Below are 18,291 nucleotides of genomic sequence, written 5' to 3'. Positions count from 1 at the left end.
ACATCTCTCGACAAAAACTCCTCAAGTCACTGACCGTAGTTTGACTCACATTCATCTCATGTATCACAAATTCACACAGTGTCTTCAAAACTTAAAAATAAGTCAGAAAGCACCTTGATCATACTCGGCTTACTTTTGGAAAACAAGCCCTTTCACACAGACCTTTTAACAGGATGAGCATTGGCCCCTTTCTTCCTACACATCCACTCAAAACCATCTTGAACGTCTTTTTGTGTGGCCAATCTCAAATCATCCACACCTACACTTGTACTCAGAAGCTATCAAATTAATACTCGTACGCCATTCAATCACAGTCTTAAACCTTCCTTTTCCAAACCATACAATTTCACAGTAATTTGCTCCATTGGTACTGAAGAAGGAACAAAAAAAAAAAAAAAAAAAGGAAAATAATGAGCGACGGCAGCAAAACATGCAGCAGCAGAGAAAAATGACCAACAGCACCACAGAGGCAACAGCAAAGAGAACATGACATCACATAAAAATATCCAGCAGCACAGAAAAACATTCGACACCACATTGGCGACAACTACACAAGAACGACACATGTGCAAATAATAATTTTGCATTTTCCTTTGAAATCAGATGGTATTCTTCAAACAATCAGAAAAACAAATTTTAATTATTATTATTATTAGCTACATGGTGCAAGTAAGCCTGAGGCTTATGCTGCACTAGCCAAAAAAAAAAAATTCCCAAGTTATCCTGAGAGAGAGAGAAGAATAATGATATCCAGCTCAGGACCCTGGGTGTGCCAAGCCCATACTCACCAGATGTGAGCCCCTGAGGTGATTACACATTCATATTCACCCAATCACAGAACTCGACCGTACAGTCACTTCATTCTACAACTACACCCATGATGCGAAGACAAGTGCTAACTAGATACTGGAGTATAGCGATCTAGATATGGCAAAACAGGTAGAGATGACAAATAGCCTAAACTAAAAATACGCAAGATACTCCCAGCTCGTTTAATTGAAACATGAGTTTGTTCAATGTAAATAACTTTGGTTGTCTGCAAATAGATTTGTTAAGTGAGGAAGTCGGGGTATATGTTATGACCAAAAGTGGATTTTGTAGTTCTTTGGAGGAGATTACCAATGGAACATGTGGGCAACTTGATCTGGTGGCAGCAGCAGCAAATGAAGTTTGTGCTCTTGGGCCTTGGTGTTGATGCTCCCCTTTTTTGATTGAGATTCAATGCTACTTTGATATCATTAAGTCAAATCTAATTTAGACTCGATATCAAATTTTCAACTTCTGCAAACTTGTGTGATAAGCTTTTTACATTTTTTATTTTTTTACTTTGTTAAAGCTGCACTTAACTATTTCACATATTGTTATTATCATTATTTTATTTAAATAAATCCCTGTTACTTGGTTGTACCAGGGTATTGCCCATACTTTACTGGATGACAATGAATGATTTTATATTTATCATTTTTCTGTACACTAATGTGTAAAATTTCATATCAGATTTTGATACCACTTCAGAGATTACCTTGTTAGTTACATTTTAAAAAAGCATTTGTATATTTATGTTATCCTCCTTTTAAATTTAGGAGGAGGATTCTGATTGCTTGATTTGTATCGGCTAGGCTCTCCATGTTCAGGCATTTCAGTTTCTAGGGGTTGTGGAGGCTGGATAACTTGTGTGCTCCATCACAGCTGCAGAGAAAACTGCATTTGATTTATTGGTTGTGACACGTTTGGAAATCATTCATCTGGGATAGAGATCAACACTTGTTTATTTTTAGTTCATTCTACTAGCATTGGCTATTTGAATGATATTCTTATATGGCCATTTCCATGCATTTTCCTGTATCTCTGTACAGTTTAGTTTAGTGTCACTCTTTTGCCTTGCACTTCTAAGGAGCAGCATCTTCTATTCTATAGATTTTCCTTCAAAGTCACAGTATTGTCTTCATTTAGATTTTGAAGAAGGTTAGATTACTTTAACTTGTTCAGGCCTGATGTAGCCGAGTGGTCAGGAGCATGAGTGAAATAGCAAATGCTCTTTGAGTGGATTAGGGTACAAGCCTGCGACTGCTAAATACGATTAACATTTATATGATTGATTGATTGTAAACTCCGCTGACCTGGTGGTCGTGCCAGAGTATAAACAAGAACATTTTATTTTATTTTTTATTTATAGCCTTGTGGATGGGTGCATTTGAATGAAATTCATCCATTCTGGTTGGGGGGGGGGTTCTTTTTTTGAAAAATGATGGTTGGTGTGATTTTGCACATAATTACAGTTGATTTCTACAATGGTAGTCATTTCACCAGATATGCAGCTACCATAATCCACCAGTGGATTATGGTGATAAACTCATACAGATAAACTACCACTGATGTAATAGATTTGCTGACATTCATGCATGTTTGATATCATTTCTCTTTTGATGAATTCTCTCTCTCTCTCCCTATTCAGACAGTAAAATGACAAGAAGTTTGTGACCTTTTCTGACTGTTGAATCAATCGAAAATATATTAGAAAAGTAAAATATAACAAATTTCAAACACAAGAGATATTAGAACCCTTACTTAGTACTGTGCTTGGTAAAAGATTGAGAAGACTAAAGATATTTGTTGACATTAGACTTGGATTTCTGTATGTTGTAATTTTTGAGAAATACATGTGAAGATCAAGAGTGTTGTGGTTAAGATTGTCTAATATTGTAGGTAAATGAACAATCTGTGCAAAAGTCATTAGTAATTGCAAAAGCATCAGCATCTTGACTAGCTGGGGCCATGTAACATCAGCATGTTCGGGAGGCAACTAGAGGGAGTAATACTCTTGATTTGATTATCAGTAGTAATTCTTCATGCATTAAGAATCTGCAGATATAAGAACCATTAGGGGGCAGTGATCACAGTGTGCTGAAGTGGGATTTACTCAAAGAGGTAACTACCATCAGGGGTAAAGGGAAGGGTTATTGCGATGGTCTGAGACTGTATTTAAATTCTATACAGTGGGACCAACTGATGATGTTACCAACAGCAAATTCAAAATGGGAACCATTCAAATAACTTATCTTGGAAGCTACTAGGCTTTACATACCAACTAAGAAATATTGTTCAAGGTTTAGGCCTAAATGGATGTGAGATGAACTAATGAGACATATGGCAGAAATGAAAAATGCATGGGATACATATAAATTAACATGTGACATAGAAGCCTATGACAGATATAAGTTGATCTGTAACCAAGTTACAAAGGAGGTTAGGCAGGCGAAGGCAGATTACGAGAAATCTTTGGCAAGGGATGCAAAGAAAAACAGCAACGAGTTTTCTTTACTTATGTAAACTCTAGAAGGAAGGGGATGAATCAGATTGGTCCACTTGATATCGATGGTTCAACTGTTGATGATCCTGCTCAGATAGCTAACAAACTAAATGAATATTTTGCATCGACATTCACACATGAGGAATTATTCAGCGAGGGGAATGCCAGAGGTGTATTCAACTCTGGCAGTAAGCTAGATAATCTTGTAATAACTGAGAGGAAAGTGGAGGAGAAATTGTTGAAGATAAACACAAGAAAGGCACCTGGGATGGATGGGATCTATCCAGTTATATTAAAGGAGGCAGCAAAGGAAGTAAGCAAACCCTTAGCCATGATTATGAGAGCTTCCTTGGACTCAGGGGAGGTACCCATGGACTGGAGATGTGCAAATGTGACCCCATTTCACAAAGGAGGATCAAAGGCTGACATAAGTAATTATAGACCTGTGAGTTTAACTTCTGTTGTAGGAAAATTAACGGAGGCACTGGTTAAAGAAGCACTTCAGGATCATCTAGCATTAGTAGAGGCATATGATGCAAGAAAGCAAGCTTATTCAGCATCAGCCAAAAAAAAAAAACACACCACTCCTATTTCTCCCCTCCATTCGTTCGAAATACCTGTCCAGTTGAGCCTTAAATTTGTTTAGGCTATCAACTTCAACAACAAGCGATGGAAGTCGGTTCCACCAACCAACCACCCGCTGGCCAAAGGCAAATTTCCGCACATCTGTCCGACATCCGTCCTTCCTCAATTTGAATTTATGCCCTCTGAGGTGATTATTCTGAGCAAGATGAAGAATCCCACTGGCATTGAACATGCTCAAACCATTCAAAGCCTTATACACCTCTATCAGATCACCTCGCTGGTGCCTAGTCTCCAGACTGTAATTTGCAAAACTTAAGCCTTTTTTCGTAAGAGCAACCCTTTGTTCCATTCACTAATCTTGTTGCCCTTCTCTGTACTCGTTCCAGCAGCTCTACATCCTTCTTGAAATGAGGCCTCCAGACCTGTATACAGTACTCAAGATGTGGCCTAACCATTGCCTTATACAAGGGAATAATCACTTCCTTATCCCTGCTAGAAAAGTACCTGTATATCATTGACAAGACACTATGAGCTACTCTTGCAGACCATCTGCACTGCTCAGAGAACTTCATATCTGCCTGCACAATTACCTCCAGGTTCTTTTCATTCTCCACCACTGTCAGTGTAGTACCACAGAGTTGATACGTTGCTCTGTGGTTACTGTTTCCCATATGTAGTACTTTACATTTGTCAATGTTAAACTTCATTTGCCACCTCTCAGCCCATCTGTTCAACCTTTCCAGATCCTGTTGCAGTAGCATAGCGTCAGTAGTGTCCTTAACAACCCAGCCAACCTTTGTATCATCTGCAAACTTGGACATTAAACTTGATATACCATCATCAATATCATTCATAAACACCGAAAACAACAACGGACCCAACACTGAACCCTGAGGAACTCCACCAATAACATTAGTCCACGTTGAGCAGTGCCATTGATTACCACTCTCTGTCTTCTGCCACTCAACCATCCCCTTATCCATAGCAGCAATTTGCCTCCAATGCCACACTGCACCAATTTATGCAGCAGTCTTCCATGTGCAACAGTATCAAAAGCCTTTCTAAGATCCAAATATATAATATCAAAGTTATTCCCTGCATCCAGTTCTTTTGTGAATACATCATAGTATCCAATCAAATTGGTCAGGCAAGACCTGCCCTTAACAAAACCATGCTGCGTCTGAGCTATAACTGAATTCTTGTCTAGATGATCCTGCAGTGCTTCTTTAACCAGTGCCTCCATTAATTTACCTGGAACAGAAGTTAAACTAACAGGTCTATAATTACTTGTGTCAGCCTTTGATCCTCCTTTGTGAATTGGGGTTACATTTGCACATCTCCAGTCTATGGGTACCTCCCCTGAGTCCAAAGAAGCTCTCATAATTATGGCTAGGGGTTTGCTTACTTCCTTTGCTGCTTCCTTTAATATAACTTAATATAACTTTAATATATCTAGACAAGACTTCAGTTATAGCTCGGACACGGCATGGTTTTGTTAAGGGGAAGTCTTGCCTGACCAATTTAATTGGATACTATGATGCAGTCACATAAGAACTGGATGCAGGGAATAACTTTGATATTATATACTTGGATCTTAGAAAGGTTTTTGATACTGTTGCACATGGAAGACTGCTGCACAAATTGGAGCACTGTGGCATTGGAGGCAAATTGCTGCTATGGATAAAGCGGTGGTTGAGGGGGAGAAGACAGAGTGGTAATCAATGGACACTGCTCATCGTGGACTAATGTTATTAGTGGAGTCCCTCAGGGTTCAGTGTTGGGTCCATGATTGTTTTCTGTATTTATAAATAATATTGATGATGGTATATCAAGCTTAATGTCCAAGTTTGCAGACGAAACAAAGGTTGGCAAGGTTGTTAAGGACACTACTGATGCTATGCTGCTGCAACAGGATCTGGAAGGGTTGAGCAGATGGGCTGAGAGGTGGCAAATGAAGTTTAACATTGACAAATGTAAAGTACTACATATGGAAAACAGCAACCCCAGAGCAACGTATCAACTCTGTGGTACTACACTGACAGCGGTAGAGAATGAAAAGGACCTGGGAGTAATTGTGCAGTCAGATATTAAGTTCTCTGAGCAGTGGAGACAGGCTGCAAGAGTCGCTCATGGTGTCTTATCAATGATATACAGGAATGTTTCTAGCAGGGATAAGGAGGTGATGGTCAGGCCACACCTTGAGTACTGTATACAGGTCTGGAGGCCTCATTTCAAGAAGGATGTAGAGCTTCTGGAACAAGTACAGAGAAGGGCAACAAGATTTGTGAATGGAACAAAGGGCTGCTCTTATGAAGAAAGGCTTAAGTTTTGCAAATTACAGTGTCTCGAGACTAGGCACTGTCGAGGTGATCTGATTAAAGTGTATAAAGCCTTGAATGGTTTGAGCATGCTCAATGCTGATGAGATTCTGCCTCTCGCTCAGAATAATCACCTGAGAGGGCATAAATTCAAATTGAGGAAAGACAGATGTAGGATAGATGTGCGAAAAATTTGCCTTTAGCAAGCAGATAGTTGGTTGGTGGAACAGACTTTCCATCCCTTGTTGTGGAAGTTGATAGCCTAAATAAATTTAAGGCTCAGCTGGACAGGTATTTCGAATGAATGGAGGGGTGAAGTGGAAGTTTTTTTTTGTTTTTTTTCGGCCGATGCTGCATAAGCTTGCTTTCTTGCATCATATGCCTCCACTAATGCTAATTCTAACCAGTAAACAAAAGCCAACTGTTGTCACCAAGGAAAATTACCTCAGTGTTAGGAAAGTTTGACTGGAGAGTGACCTTTCAAAGAAAGGAAGTCAGATAATTCCCAAAGTGATTAGTGATTGGGATAATGATAGAGGCAACAGATGAATTTTGCAGAATGGGATAGAAAGATTTTAAGCCAGAGAATTTTGAAAAAAGAAGATTCCAAATTCCTGGGAATATCAGAGCAGATATGCCCAGATATCACTATTAAAGTGAAAGGAATCGTACAACAAATAACTTGAATAACTAAGATGTGCAGTGGTGGAGGCAACCAATAATCGGGATTCTGTCAGAAAGAGTAAGTGGGTTCTTGCAGACTGCAGGTGAAATGGACGTCATAGAGATTGGAACTCAGACAATGTATATTTGTGAAATAGAACAAAGAAATTTTTTTAGAGATTTAGATATTTTTAGCAGTTAAATTTCTTGTTAGTTTGACTATTCATGGTTACCATTAAAGCAAGCATAGAGGTTGACACATTGTATGAAATAATGAAATTTTTGAATATGACATACACAGATCAAGGATATACCCAACTCCCTTGATGTGATGTGGCCTCGACAATTTTCCCCACATACACACCACTTGGACTCTAGTTGTTGTCTCACAATAAAGGCAGTGAGATTATACACCAGCTGATCTGATGCCTCCTAGAGAATTACCAATAGGTTTAGTCTGGTGGACTCAAGCAGCTGATCTGTAAATACCATTTCAGTGTTGTACCTTTGAAATTTAAGGAAGTGTGGATCTCACCATGACATTCATCATAATTTCAAAGGACATCAATCATACTGAATGAGATTGAAATCATAAAGAAGAGATGAGAGTTACCGGAGCTTTTCTCTGGGGACTAAACATGGGTTTCACCAATTCAAGCCTCCAATTAGCAAAGTGGTTGATGAGAGTCATCTGCAGCATTTTTCTGGATGGCTGCAGCGTAGAAGGCAGCGACTTGTGATTAATGGATATTCTTCAGATTGGTGTAATGTCAGGAGTGGGATCTCCAAGGATCAGTCCTTAGACAAATGTTTCTGATTTTTATAAACAACATCAACACCAGGGATAGAAGGCATGATGTCAAAATTTGCAGACAACATAAAGATTGGTAGAGTCGTTAATGATTAGTGCCAAGTAGCACTCCTTCAGGATGATTTGAACAGACTTCAGACCTGGTCAGAAAAGTGGCAGCTATGTTTTAATGCAGCAGTCTTGCACTATGGGAATAGCAACCCCAAAGTAAATTATACACTTGGTGAGATTTAATTAAAAACAGTAGAGGAAGAAAGGGATCTGGGAGTTATGATACAAGCAGATATTATTATTATTATTATTAGCCATATGGTACAAGGAAGCCTGAGGCTTATGCTGCACCAGCCAAAAAAAAAAAAAAAAAATTTTCCCGAGTTACCCCCCCTGTGTGTGTGTGTGTGTGAGAGAGAGAGAGAGAGAGAGAGAGAGAGAGAGAGAGAGAGAGAGAGAGAGAGAGAGAGAGAGAGAGAGAGAGAGAGAGGCATCACCAAGAAAGAGAAGAATGATGATATCCAGCTCAGGACCCTGGGTTTGCCAAGCCCATACTCACCAGATATGAGCCCCCGGGGTTGGATCTTCTGAGCAGTGTAAACAGGCAGCCAGGAAAGCCCATGGCGTCCTATTGATGATTTATTGTACATTATCCTGTAGAGATAGTCCCACTATATAAGGCAGTTGTAAGACCACATTTGAAGCTCATCTGAAAAAAGACATTGAACTCTTTGAAAGTGTCAAAAGACAGGCAGCTCGCATGGTGAATCAGCAAAAAGGAAACTATATGAGGAAAGACTGATTATGTCAGCTACAGAGCTCGGCAACCAGGCACCTCAGAGGTGATCTGATTGAGGTTTATAAGGCTCGGAAAGGGGTTAGGAAAGGTGAAATTTTCACTGTTATAAAGAATAACAGAACTGGAAAAAAAAATAATTTTGATATCATATATTTGGATTTCAGGAAAGCTTTTGACACTGTTGTGCATGGAAGACTATTGTACAAATTGGAGCAGAATGGCATTAAAGGTAAGTTGCTACAATGGATAAAAGGATGGTTGAGTGGAAGAAGACAGAGGGTGGTAATCAATGGGTGCTGCTCTTCGTGGACTAATGTTATTAGTGGAGTCCCACAGGGTTCGGTGTTGGGTCCACTGTTGTTTTGTATATTTATCAATGATATTGATGAAGGTATATCAGGCTTAGTGTCGAAGTTTGCAGATGATACAAAGGTTGGCAGGGTTGTTAATGACAGTGTGCTACTGCAACAGGATCTAGAAAAGTTGAGCAGATCGGCTAAGAAGTGGCAACTGTAGTTTAACCTTGACAAATGCAAAGTACTGCATATGGGTAAAGTGTTCATTGTCTAACGGCCCAAGGGGTTTCCCCCATCTCCGTGTTGTGTACTCTGTTTGTGAAACACAGAACACTGTGAAGGCCAGAGATTTTAAAAAGTGTAAGGTACATGTTTATGTTATGTAGTGTCATGTTGTGTTGTTCCTCTGACCTTTTAGCCGTTGGGCCCCTAGTGGGACCCCCCGTTGCCCACACTTAACCCCGAGGAGGCAGGTCAGGCATAGAGGGATCGCATTAGAAGTAATTACTCTGGCAGGCCCTGCCACCTAATTTCCTAAGATTTCAGTGGCAAGGGCCTAAAAAAAAAAAAAAATAAATAATAAATAAAAAAAAAATAAATAAAATAAAAAAAAAAAAAATAATAATAATAAATAAATAAATAAAAAAAATAAAAATAATAATAATAAAAAAAAATCAATAAATAAAAAAATAATAATAATAAATAAAAAAATAAAATAAATAAATAAATAAAAAAAAAAAAAAGTAATAATAATAATAATAAATAAATAAAACTGCATATGGGTAGCAATAACCGAAGAGAAACATACCAACTGGGTGGTACTACACTCAGGGAAGTGGAAAGTGAAAAAGGCCTGGGGGTAATTGTGCAGCCAAATATGAAGTTCGCTGACAGTGCAGACGGGCTGCCAGGGCAGGTCATGGGGTTTTGTCACTGATATGTAGGAATTTTGCTAGCAGGGAAAAGGAGGTGTTTGTTCCTCTGTATAAGACAATGGTCAGGCCACACCTTGAGTACTGCATACATGTCTGGAGGCCTCATTTTAGGAAGGTTGTAGATTAGCTTGAGCATGTACAGAGAATGGCAACAAGATTGGTGAGGGGAATGAAGGGATCCTCTTACCAAGAGAGGCTTAAGTTCTGCAAATTGCAGTGGCTGGAGACTAGGCACCTGCGCAGTGATCTGATTGAGGCGTAAGGCCTTGAATGGGTTGAGCACGCTGAATTCTGATGGGATCCTTCCACTTGTTCAGATTACGAACATAAGGGGGCATAAATTCAAATTAAGAAAAGACAGATGTAGAATAGATGTTCGGAAATTTGCCTTTAGCCAGCAGATTATTAATTGCTGGAACAAACTTCCATCTGTCGTGATAGGCATTTGGAGGGAATGGTGTGTGTGTGTGTGTGTGTGTGTGTGTGTGTGTGTGTGTGTGTGTGTGTGTGTGTGTGTGTGTGTGTGTGTGTGTGTGTGGCTGATGCTGCATAAGCTCATACACTTGCTTTCTTCCATCACATGCCACTACTACTATTACTAGTAGGGACCATAAATTCAAATTATGGGGGGAAGAATTTTAGACTAGATTATGGGAAGTTTTTTCTTTTAGCCAACAAGTTGTTGATTGCTGGAACAAGTTGCTCTTGCAGGTAGTTGAGGCTGACAGTTTGAATAAATTCAGAGATTGTCTGGATACTTACGTATGTGAGGAGGGAAGCACATACTCTGTATTTTCTTATCTATGTGTGGGTTTTTTTTTTTTTTTTTTTGTTGCCAGTGCACAAAAGCCCGTGGCTTCCTTACTCTCTATGGTGAATACTGTTATAATATCTGAATGGTCACCTCCCTGTACTGAGTGCACCACTTCAGGACTTGCATACTGGGGTATACCCAGGGTTACAAAAAGTCATACCATTGTGAAGTGCAAGCAAAGGATTTAGTTTTTGCAAAACAACCAGACTTTATCGAAATTCAGTTCACTTGACTCAAGAGTGTTGCCTGACTCAGTTCCATTGGTGTTTTAGACTCACAGGTAGCAAGCCTTATTTTGTCTTGAGAGAATGTTTGTGACAAAGATCAAGGATAAAAACTTAATGGCACATGCCTAGCCAAGCTATAATGTGCTTATGCACCTACAAAATCAGGTGTGTGTGGTTCTCTTGCTGCATTCAACATTTTTGTGGATGCTTCCATACAAAACAAACATTCAAACAAATATTCAAACATTTTCAAATGTAATGCATAATTTATAATATGCACTGGAAAATGTTATCTGAAAATTGAATATTTTTTGTGTGCTTGATGAAGTTAAGACTTTTAAATTATGATGATTTTATTCCCCTTCATTTCTCTTATTTTGCTTTGAACAATAGTTACTGACTTAGTGATATCATACTAGAGTACATCACATCAATAAGAGAGAGTTATTAACTGAGCTTTTTTTTTTTTTTTTTTTTAAATAGGTTCCACATGATGGTAATGGAATATCTGGTTTTGTTGCCACAAGCAGATATTTGGTAGAATTATCTGCAAAAAATGGGCTTTTTGGTAAGAAATAATTTGCTTGTTTAAAATAATATGAATTAAATCATTCTTATTTTTACAGAAACTCAAAAATGAAGTTAATTCTTTTAGGAAAATAATACTATTAAATCACTGGTATAGCATTGCATTATTTAAACTAAAAAAAAAATTGTTTTAGAACAACTAATAGAATTCTAATTTATCTACCCAAATTAGAATGCTGTATGTTGTTATTATCATCAAATATTTATTTGATCTGTCTTTTACATTTAGAGATGCATGCTTGTGTGGTGAAAATAACATAAAAAAAGAGGATTTTGAAAGAAAAACCTTTTTGTGATTGTATAATGTTATTTGCATATTAGACTCATATGGTAAAAAATAAATACTGGTTTTAGCTGCACCAAGCATGTGCTCATAGCTAAAGCATATTATATCTGTAGATGCATATGTTCACAAGCCAATTTGCATGTTGGCTGAGATCAGCTAACTTCCAAGCAGTGCATATGGTCTGCAAGGGTAGCTCATGGTGACTTGTCAATGATATACAGGAATTTTTCTGGCAGGGATAAGGAGGTGATTATCTCTTTGTATAAGGCAATAGTCAGGCCACGCCTTGAGTACTGTGTACAGGTCTAGAGGCCTCATTTTATAGAGCTGCTGGAATGAGTACAGAGAAGGGCAACAAGATTTGTGAATGGAACAAAGGGTTGCTCTTACTAAGAAAGGCTCAAGTTTTGCAAATTATGGTATCTGGAGACTGGGCAACTGCGAGGTGATCTGATTGAGGTGTATCAAGGCCTTGAATGGTTTGAGCAAGCTCAATGCTGATGGGATTCTTCCTCTTGCCCAAATTAATCGCATGAGGGGACATAAATTCAAATTGAGGAAAGACAGTTGTAGAATATGTGTGGAAATTTGCTTTTAGCCAGCAGGTTGTTGATTGCTAGAACAAACTTCCATCTGTCTTAGCAGTTGACAGCTTGAGTAAATTCAAGGCAGAACTAGAGAAACATTTGGAGCAAATGGGTAGATGAAATGGGAAGGGGGTTTTTTTGGCTGATGCTGTATAAGCTTGCTTTCTTGCATCATATGCTTCTTCTAATGCTAACTATAGCCTTGAATGCAGAGGACTTTCAAAATTCCTCTTTTGAAAGAGAGAGATGTTAGTGAACCTGAGTACTGTGAAAGTCAACATGGAAATTACTAGAAAAACTGAAGCTTGAAGAAGCAAGGTCCTGCAGGTAGGTGTTGTGTATATATATATATGAGGGGTGATTATTTAATTCACAGACTGGTGCAAGGTTTTATGTTTACTCCGCAAACTTTTCATAACTGCCGCTAGAGGCGCTCTTCCTGATCTCTACTGAGTAGCCTATGTGCACATGCCAATATTTGGTGTTGCGTGAAGGGGTTGTCGAGTTGGTGTTGCGTGAAGAGTTTTTTTTTTTTTAAGCTGCATGTTACTTATGATCATTTTGAAGCAAGTATCATGTTGGATATACAGATTAAGCAGCGATACGTGATTTGTCATTGTGTCAGACAGGCTTAAATTAATCAGAAACAGTTAAAGAGATGAATGAAGCATATGGTATTTTTAGTGTCTTGGTAGTATGGCCATATTTAAATGGCACAAGAGATTCAGTGAAGACCTGGTCAGCCTTCCTCCTCAACAAGTTCTGAGCAAATTGAAAAAGTCCAGGAAATCTTGGATGAAGACAGGCGAATTACACTTTGTGAATTGGCTGTTAGAATGTCCATTTCATACAGTAGTGCTCACAATATTGTGAAAGATCACCTGAAAATGTCGCCAATCTGTGCCCACTGAATTCCACACAATTTGACTCCAAAACAAAAACAGAGTAGACGTGTACAAAAAAACATGCTTAATCGTTTGAAACACAGGGTCAAAACTTCTTAAATCGAATAGTGACTTGATGAAACTTAATTGTTGCTATTTCGTTTTTAGGAGCATTAGCAGCTAAAGCCATATTGCTCCGGGAATATGCAGTGGTCATTCCCTGACCTTTCTGCATCCTCCGTATTTGGTGGTTATGGGCTCGAACTCCGGTCTAATCAAGAAGCGTGTGCTACTCCTGCCCACCTGGCTATGGAGGCGCCTATGATAAAACTTAGATTTTTCACTATGATCCAGAGACAAACAACAGTCGAGTGAGTGGAATCATTTTGATTCACTTAAGAAATTTCGAGATTTTCGTTTGGCTGAAAAAAAAATGGTTCTTGTATTTTTTGACATAAAAGGCATTTCTTGTTACACATTTTGTACCTCCTTGAACAACAATGAATAAGGAAGCATACTCTGAGAACCTGAGTCAAACTTTGCCGTGCCATTCTCGAGAAACATCAAGAACTTTTTGGTGTGAGGTGGTTTCTCCAAGACAATGCCAGGCCCCATGTGGCTAATATTGTGTAGCCAGTGATCACTGCCATGGGTGCCAAGGTAGTGCCACATTCCCCTTATTCACTTTGGCACATCGGTGGGCAGGAGCAGCAGTGCTTAGCACATGCTTCTTGATTAGACCGGGGTTCGAGCCTGTGACCACCAAATATGGAGGATGCGGAAAGGTCAGGGAATGACCACTGCATATCCCCAGAGCAATATGGCCTTAGTTGCTAATGCTCCTAAAAACCAAATAACAAACAAATAAAACAAACATATTCACATGACTTAGCCTTCTGTGATATCATCCTGTTTCCATGTCTTAAGAAAGCTCTGAAAGGCAAGTGTTTTGTGTCTGACAACGATGCTCACAGAGACACAATGGAAGCACTTCACAGCCATTTCAAAAAATGGCTTGCTAGAAGCCCTTGATGTGTGGGTGCGATGGTGGCAAAAATGTGTAAAGTTCCAGGAAGAGTATTTCGAGAAGGAGAAATCCAGAAGATTCGGACAACAACAATTAAAATATGATCATTCATTAGTCTGCGAATTAAGTGATCACCCCTCGTATATGTTTTTTTGAGAGAAGTGGTAAGAGAGTTAATAGTATCATTAAGATTTTTGTTGTCAAGGGTGATTTGCTTAGAGAAGCACTGGTATATCTGCAGTGTGTAAAGATGGTTCTAAGAATGAAGTAGGTAACTACAGACCAGTTTCTCTTACTTCAGTGAAGTCATGGCGGTATTGATTACACAAACTTAGCTTTATGAAAAGCTCACTTATGTTGACTTTTTTCTCATTTCACCAAAGACTTGTGAAAACGTTATCACAGACCAGCATTTCTAAATTAATATGAAACAGCATAATCTTTTGTACTTTAAATTCAGAACATCTTTCAAAACATTTTCTGGATTTATTTTTAGATCTGAGTGCTGTGTATTTAAAAGGCTTTTACATGGCTTTAGTATTGAGTACATCCCCATATATTATGCACTGTGATCATCATTTATTTAAATAAATCCAAACTGAATGTATGAACTGCCATACCTTTTGATGAAAGGGCAAAGATGACGTTGAACTGATATCATCTTTTAAGGGCATAAAAGGTGATATTGTTGTACACATTGGCACTAATGATATTAAGAGAAGGAGACCGGCAGAATTACTTAACAAGTACAGGTCACTGTGGAAAAAAATATTAGGGTTGAATTTGAAAGTGTCTGCAATTCTGCCCAGACACGATAGGAGGGAGTATATGATGAGAGCCTTGTCGATCAATTTGGCCCTGGAAAGATTGTGCAAGGCCCAAGGGGTAAAAATTTTTTCAGCCTGGTCTGTACTTGTTAACAGGAGAGACTGCTACAGGGATGGGATACACTTAAGTAGAAAGGGTGCAAGAATATTTGCTGATGCTATCGAGGCAGTGTTAGGTGGGTCGGAAAACTGCTAGCTTGAGGAGACAAGGACTAATAGATTAACAGTAGCCACTGGCAGAGGTGAAAGTGATTCTTGAACTGCTTCTATTGGAATGAGCAGCAGCCTGCAAAACAAGATGCAGAGTATTTCAGAGACTGCTGGGAGTCATTGCGGTACAAGTAAACACATGGTTTGCATTAGCATAGCTAAGAATAAGAACAGGTGCATATACACCAATGCTAGGAGTTTAGTAAATAAATTTGATGAATTTGAGGTATTGCTCAAAACATCAAAGGCAGATATTGTTGGGATATCAGAGACGTGGTGTCACACAGATATAAGGAATGCAGAACTGGAATTTGGAGAGTACAATGTGTACAGGAAGGACAGACAGGATAGGAAGGGAGGAGAGGTTATGCTATTAGTAAAAACACAAAATCCATGGAAGTGAAGCTAGTTGACATCGCTGGACAGTGCAGTGTCGAGTCAGTTTGGTGTGACCAGCATTGGGAGATCAAAATTGAGAGTAGGGATGTGTTATAGGCCTAATGACTCTGATGAGTGTAATAAACTGTACAGGCAAATAGAGTAGGCCAGTAAATCAGAGAGTCTTATAATGGGGGATTTTAATTTCCCAGATATTGACTGGAATTGTGGGTTGGTCACTCGCACACTAGAAAGGCTTTTGTGGATTTATTGAATGATTGTTTTCTACATCAGCATGTTTGGGAGGCAACTAGATGGAGTAATACCCTTGGTCTGATTATCAGTAGTGATTATTCATGCATTAAGAATCTGCAGATAAAGAAACCACTACGTGGCAGTGATCACAGTGTACTGAAGTGGGATTTGCTCAGAGGTAACTAACATCAGGGGTAAAGGGAAGGGTTTTTGTTTTCGTAAAGGCAACTACGGTGGTCTGTGACAGTATTTGAATTCTATACAGTGGGACCAACTGATGATGTTACCAACAGCAAATTCAAAATGGGAAGCATTCAAAGAACTTATCTTGGAAGCTACTAGGCTTTACATACCAACTAAGAAATATTGTTCAAGGTTTAGGCCAAAATGGATGTCAGATGAACTAATGAGGCATATGGCAGAGAAGAAAAATGCATGGGATACTTACAAATTAACACATGACACAGAAGCCTATGATAGATATAAGCTAGTCTGTAGCCAAGTCATAAAGGAGATTAGGCAGGCAAAGGCAGATTATGAGAAATCCTTGGCAAAGAATGCAAAGAAAAACAGAAAAGAGTTCTTTACCTATGTAAACTCTAGAAGGAAAGGGATGGATGAGATATTGATGGTTCAACTGTTGATGATCCTGCTCAGGATCATCAACAGTTGTATCTACATTTTGTATCTACATTCACCCATGAGGAGTTATTCAGGGGTGGGAATGCCAGAGGTGAGTTAAACTCTGGCAGTGAGCTAGATGATTTTGTAATAACTGAGAGGAAAGTGGAGGAGAAATTACTGAAGATAAACATTAAAAAAAGGCACCCAGGGTGGATGGGATCTATCCAGTTATATTAGAGGAGGCAGCAAAGGAAATAAGCAAACCCTTAGCCATAATTATGAGAGCTTCCTTGGACTCGGGGGGAGGGGGGGGGAGGTACCCATGGACTGGAGGCGTGCAAATGTGACTCCAATTCACAAAGGAGGATCAAAGGGTGACATTTATTTATTATAGACCTGTGAGTTTAACTTCTTTTCCAGGAAAATTAATGGAGGCACTGGTTAAAGAAGCACTGTAGGATCATCTAGACAAAACTTCAGTTATAGCTCGGACACAGCATAGTTTTGTTAAGGGAAAGTTGTGCCTGAACAATTTGATTGGATACTATGATGTGGTCACAAAGGAACTGGATGTAGGGAATAACTTTGATATCATACATTTGGATCTTAGAAAGGCTTTTGATACTGTTGTACCTGGAAGACGGCTGAACAAATTGGAGCAGTGTGGCATTGGAGACAAATTGCTGCTATGGATAAAGGGATGGTTCAGTGGCAGAAGACAGGTGGTAATCAATGGACACTGCTCATCGTGGACTAATGTTATTAGTGAAGTCACTCAGGATTCAGTGTTGGGTCCATTGTTGTTTTCTGTATTTATAAATGATATTGATGAGGGTATATCAAGCTTAATGTCCAAGTTTGCAGATGATACAAAGGTTGGCAGTGTTGTTATGGACACTAATGACAGTACACTGCTACAATAGGATCTAGAAAAGTTGAGCAGGTGGGCTGAGAGGTGGCAAATGAAGTTTAACATTGACAAATGTAAAGTACTACATATGGGAAGCAGTAACCCCAGAATGATGTATCAACTCTGTGGTACTACCTTGACAGTGGCAGAGAACGAAAAGGACCAGGGAGTAATTGTGCAGGCAGATATGAAGTTTTGTGAGCAGTGCAGATGATCTGGAAGAGTAGCTCATAGTGTCTTGTCAATTATATACAGGAATTTTTCTAGCAGGAATAAGGAGGTGATTATCTTCTTGTATAAGGCAATGGTCAGGCCACATCTTCAGTACTGTATACAGGTCTGGAGGCCTTGTTTTAAGGATGCAGAGCTGTTGGAACGAGTAAAGAGAAGGGCAACAAGATTAGTGAATGGAACAAAGGGTTGCTCTTACGAAGAAAGGCTTAAATTTTGCAAATTACAATGTCTGGAGACTAGGCACCTGCAAGGTGATCTGATTGAGGTGTATAAAGCTTTGAATGGTTTGAAAATGCTCAATGATGATTGGATTCTTGCTCAGAATAATCACCTGAGAGGGCATAAATTCAAATTGAGGAATGACAGATGTAGGATAGATGTGCAGAAGTTTGCCTTTAGCCAGCAGGTAGCTGGTTGGTGGAACAGACTTCCATCCTTTGTTGTGGAAGTTGATAGCCTAAATAAATTTAAGGCTGAGCTGGACAGGTATTTTGGAACAAACGGAGGGATGAAATGGGACTTGTTTTTTTTTATATTTGGCTGATGCTGCATAAGTTTGCTTTCTTGCATCATATGCCTCTACAAATGCTAATGAAGCCTACACTTTTTTTTTTTGGCAGGTGTAATATTAACTTGGTGTCATGCACTTCGGTGGAATTACTAGCAATACTATTCACATCATGCATATTTTCTTTTGCCATCAGTTCTTTTTAAAACCCAAAGAGTGAACTT

General features: G+C 39.0%; 1 protein-coding gene across 1 annotated transcript in view; it reads left to right on the top strand.

Moving 5' to 3' along the window:
* Positions 1–18,291, top strand: part of AIMP3 (aaRS-interacting multifunctional protein 3) — an 82,025-nt gene that overhangs the window by 4,783 nt on the left and 58,951 nt on the right. The window contains exon 2 of the mRNA XM_090381561.1: positions 11,233–11,317. Coding sequence (XP_090237687.1) covers positions 11,233–11,317 — 85 coding nt within the window. The remainder of the gene's footprint in view (positions 1–11,232; positions 11,318–18,291) is intronic.

Source organism: Mastigoproctus giganteus, chromosome 9 (genome assembly GCF_048544385.1).
Source record: "Mastigoproctus giganteus isolate SK-2022 chromosome 9, ASM4854438v1, whole genome shotgun sequence".
NCBI lineage: Eukaryota > Metazoa > Arthropoda > Arachnida > Uropygi > Thelyphonidae > Mastigoproctus > Mastigoproctus giganteus.
Note: the sequence above shows the minus strand (reverse complement) of the source record. Positions and strands in the feature narration are given on the sequence as shown.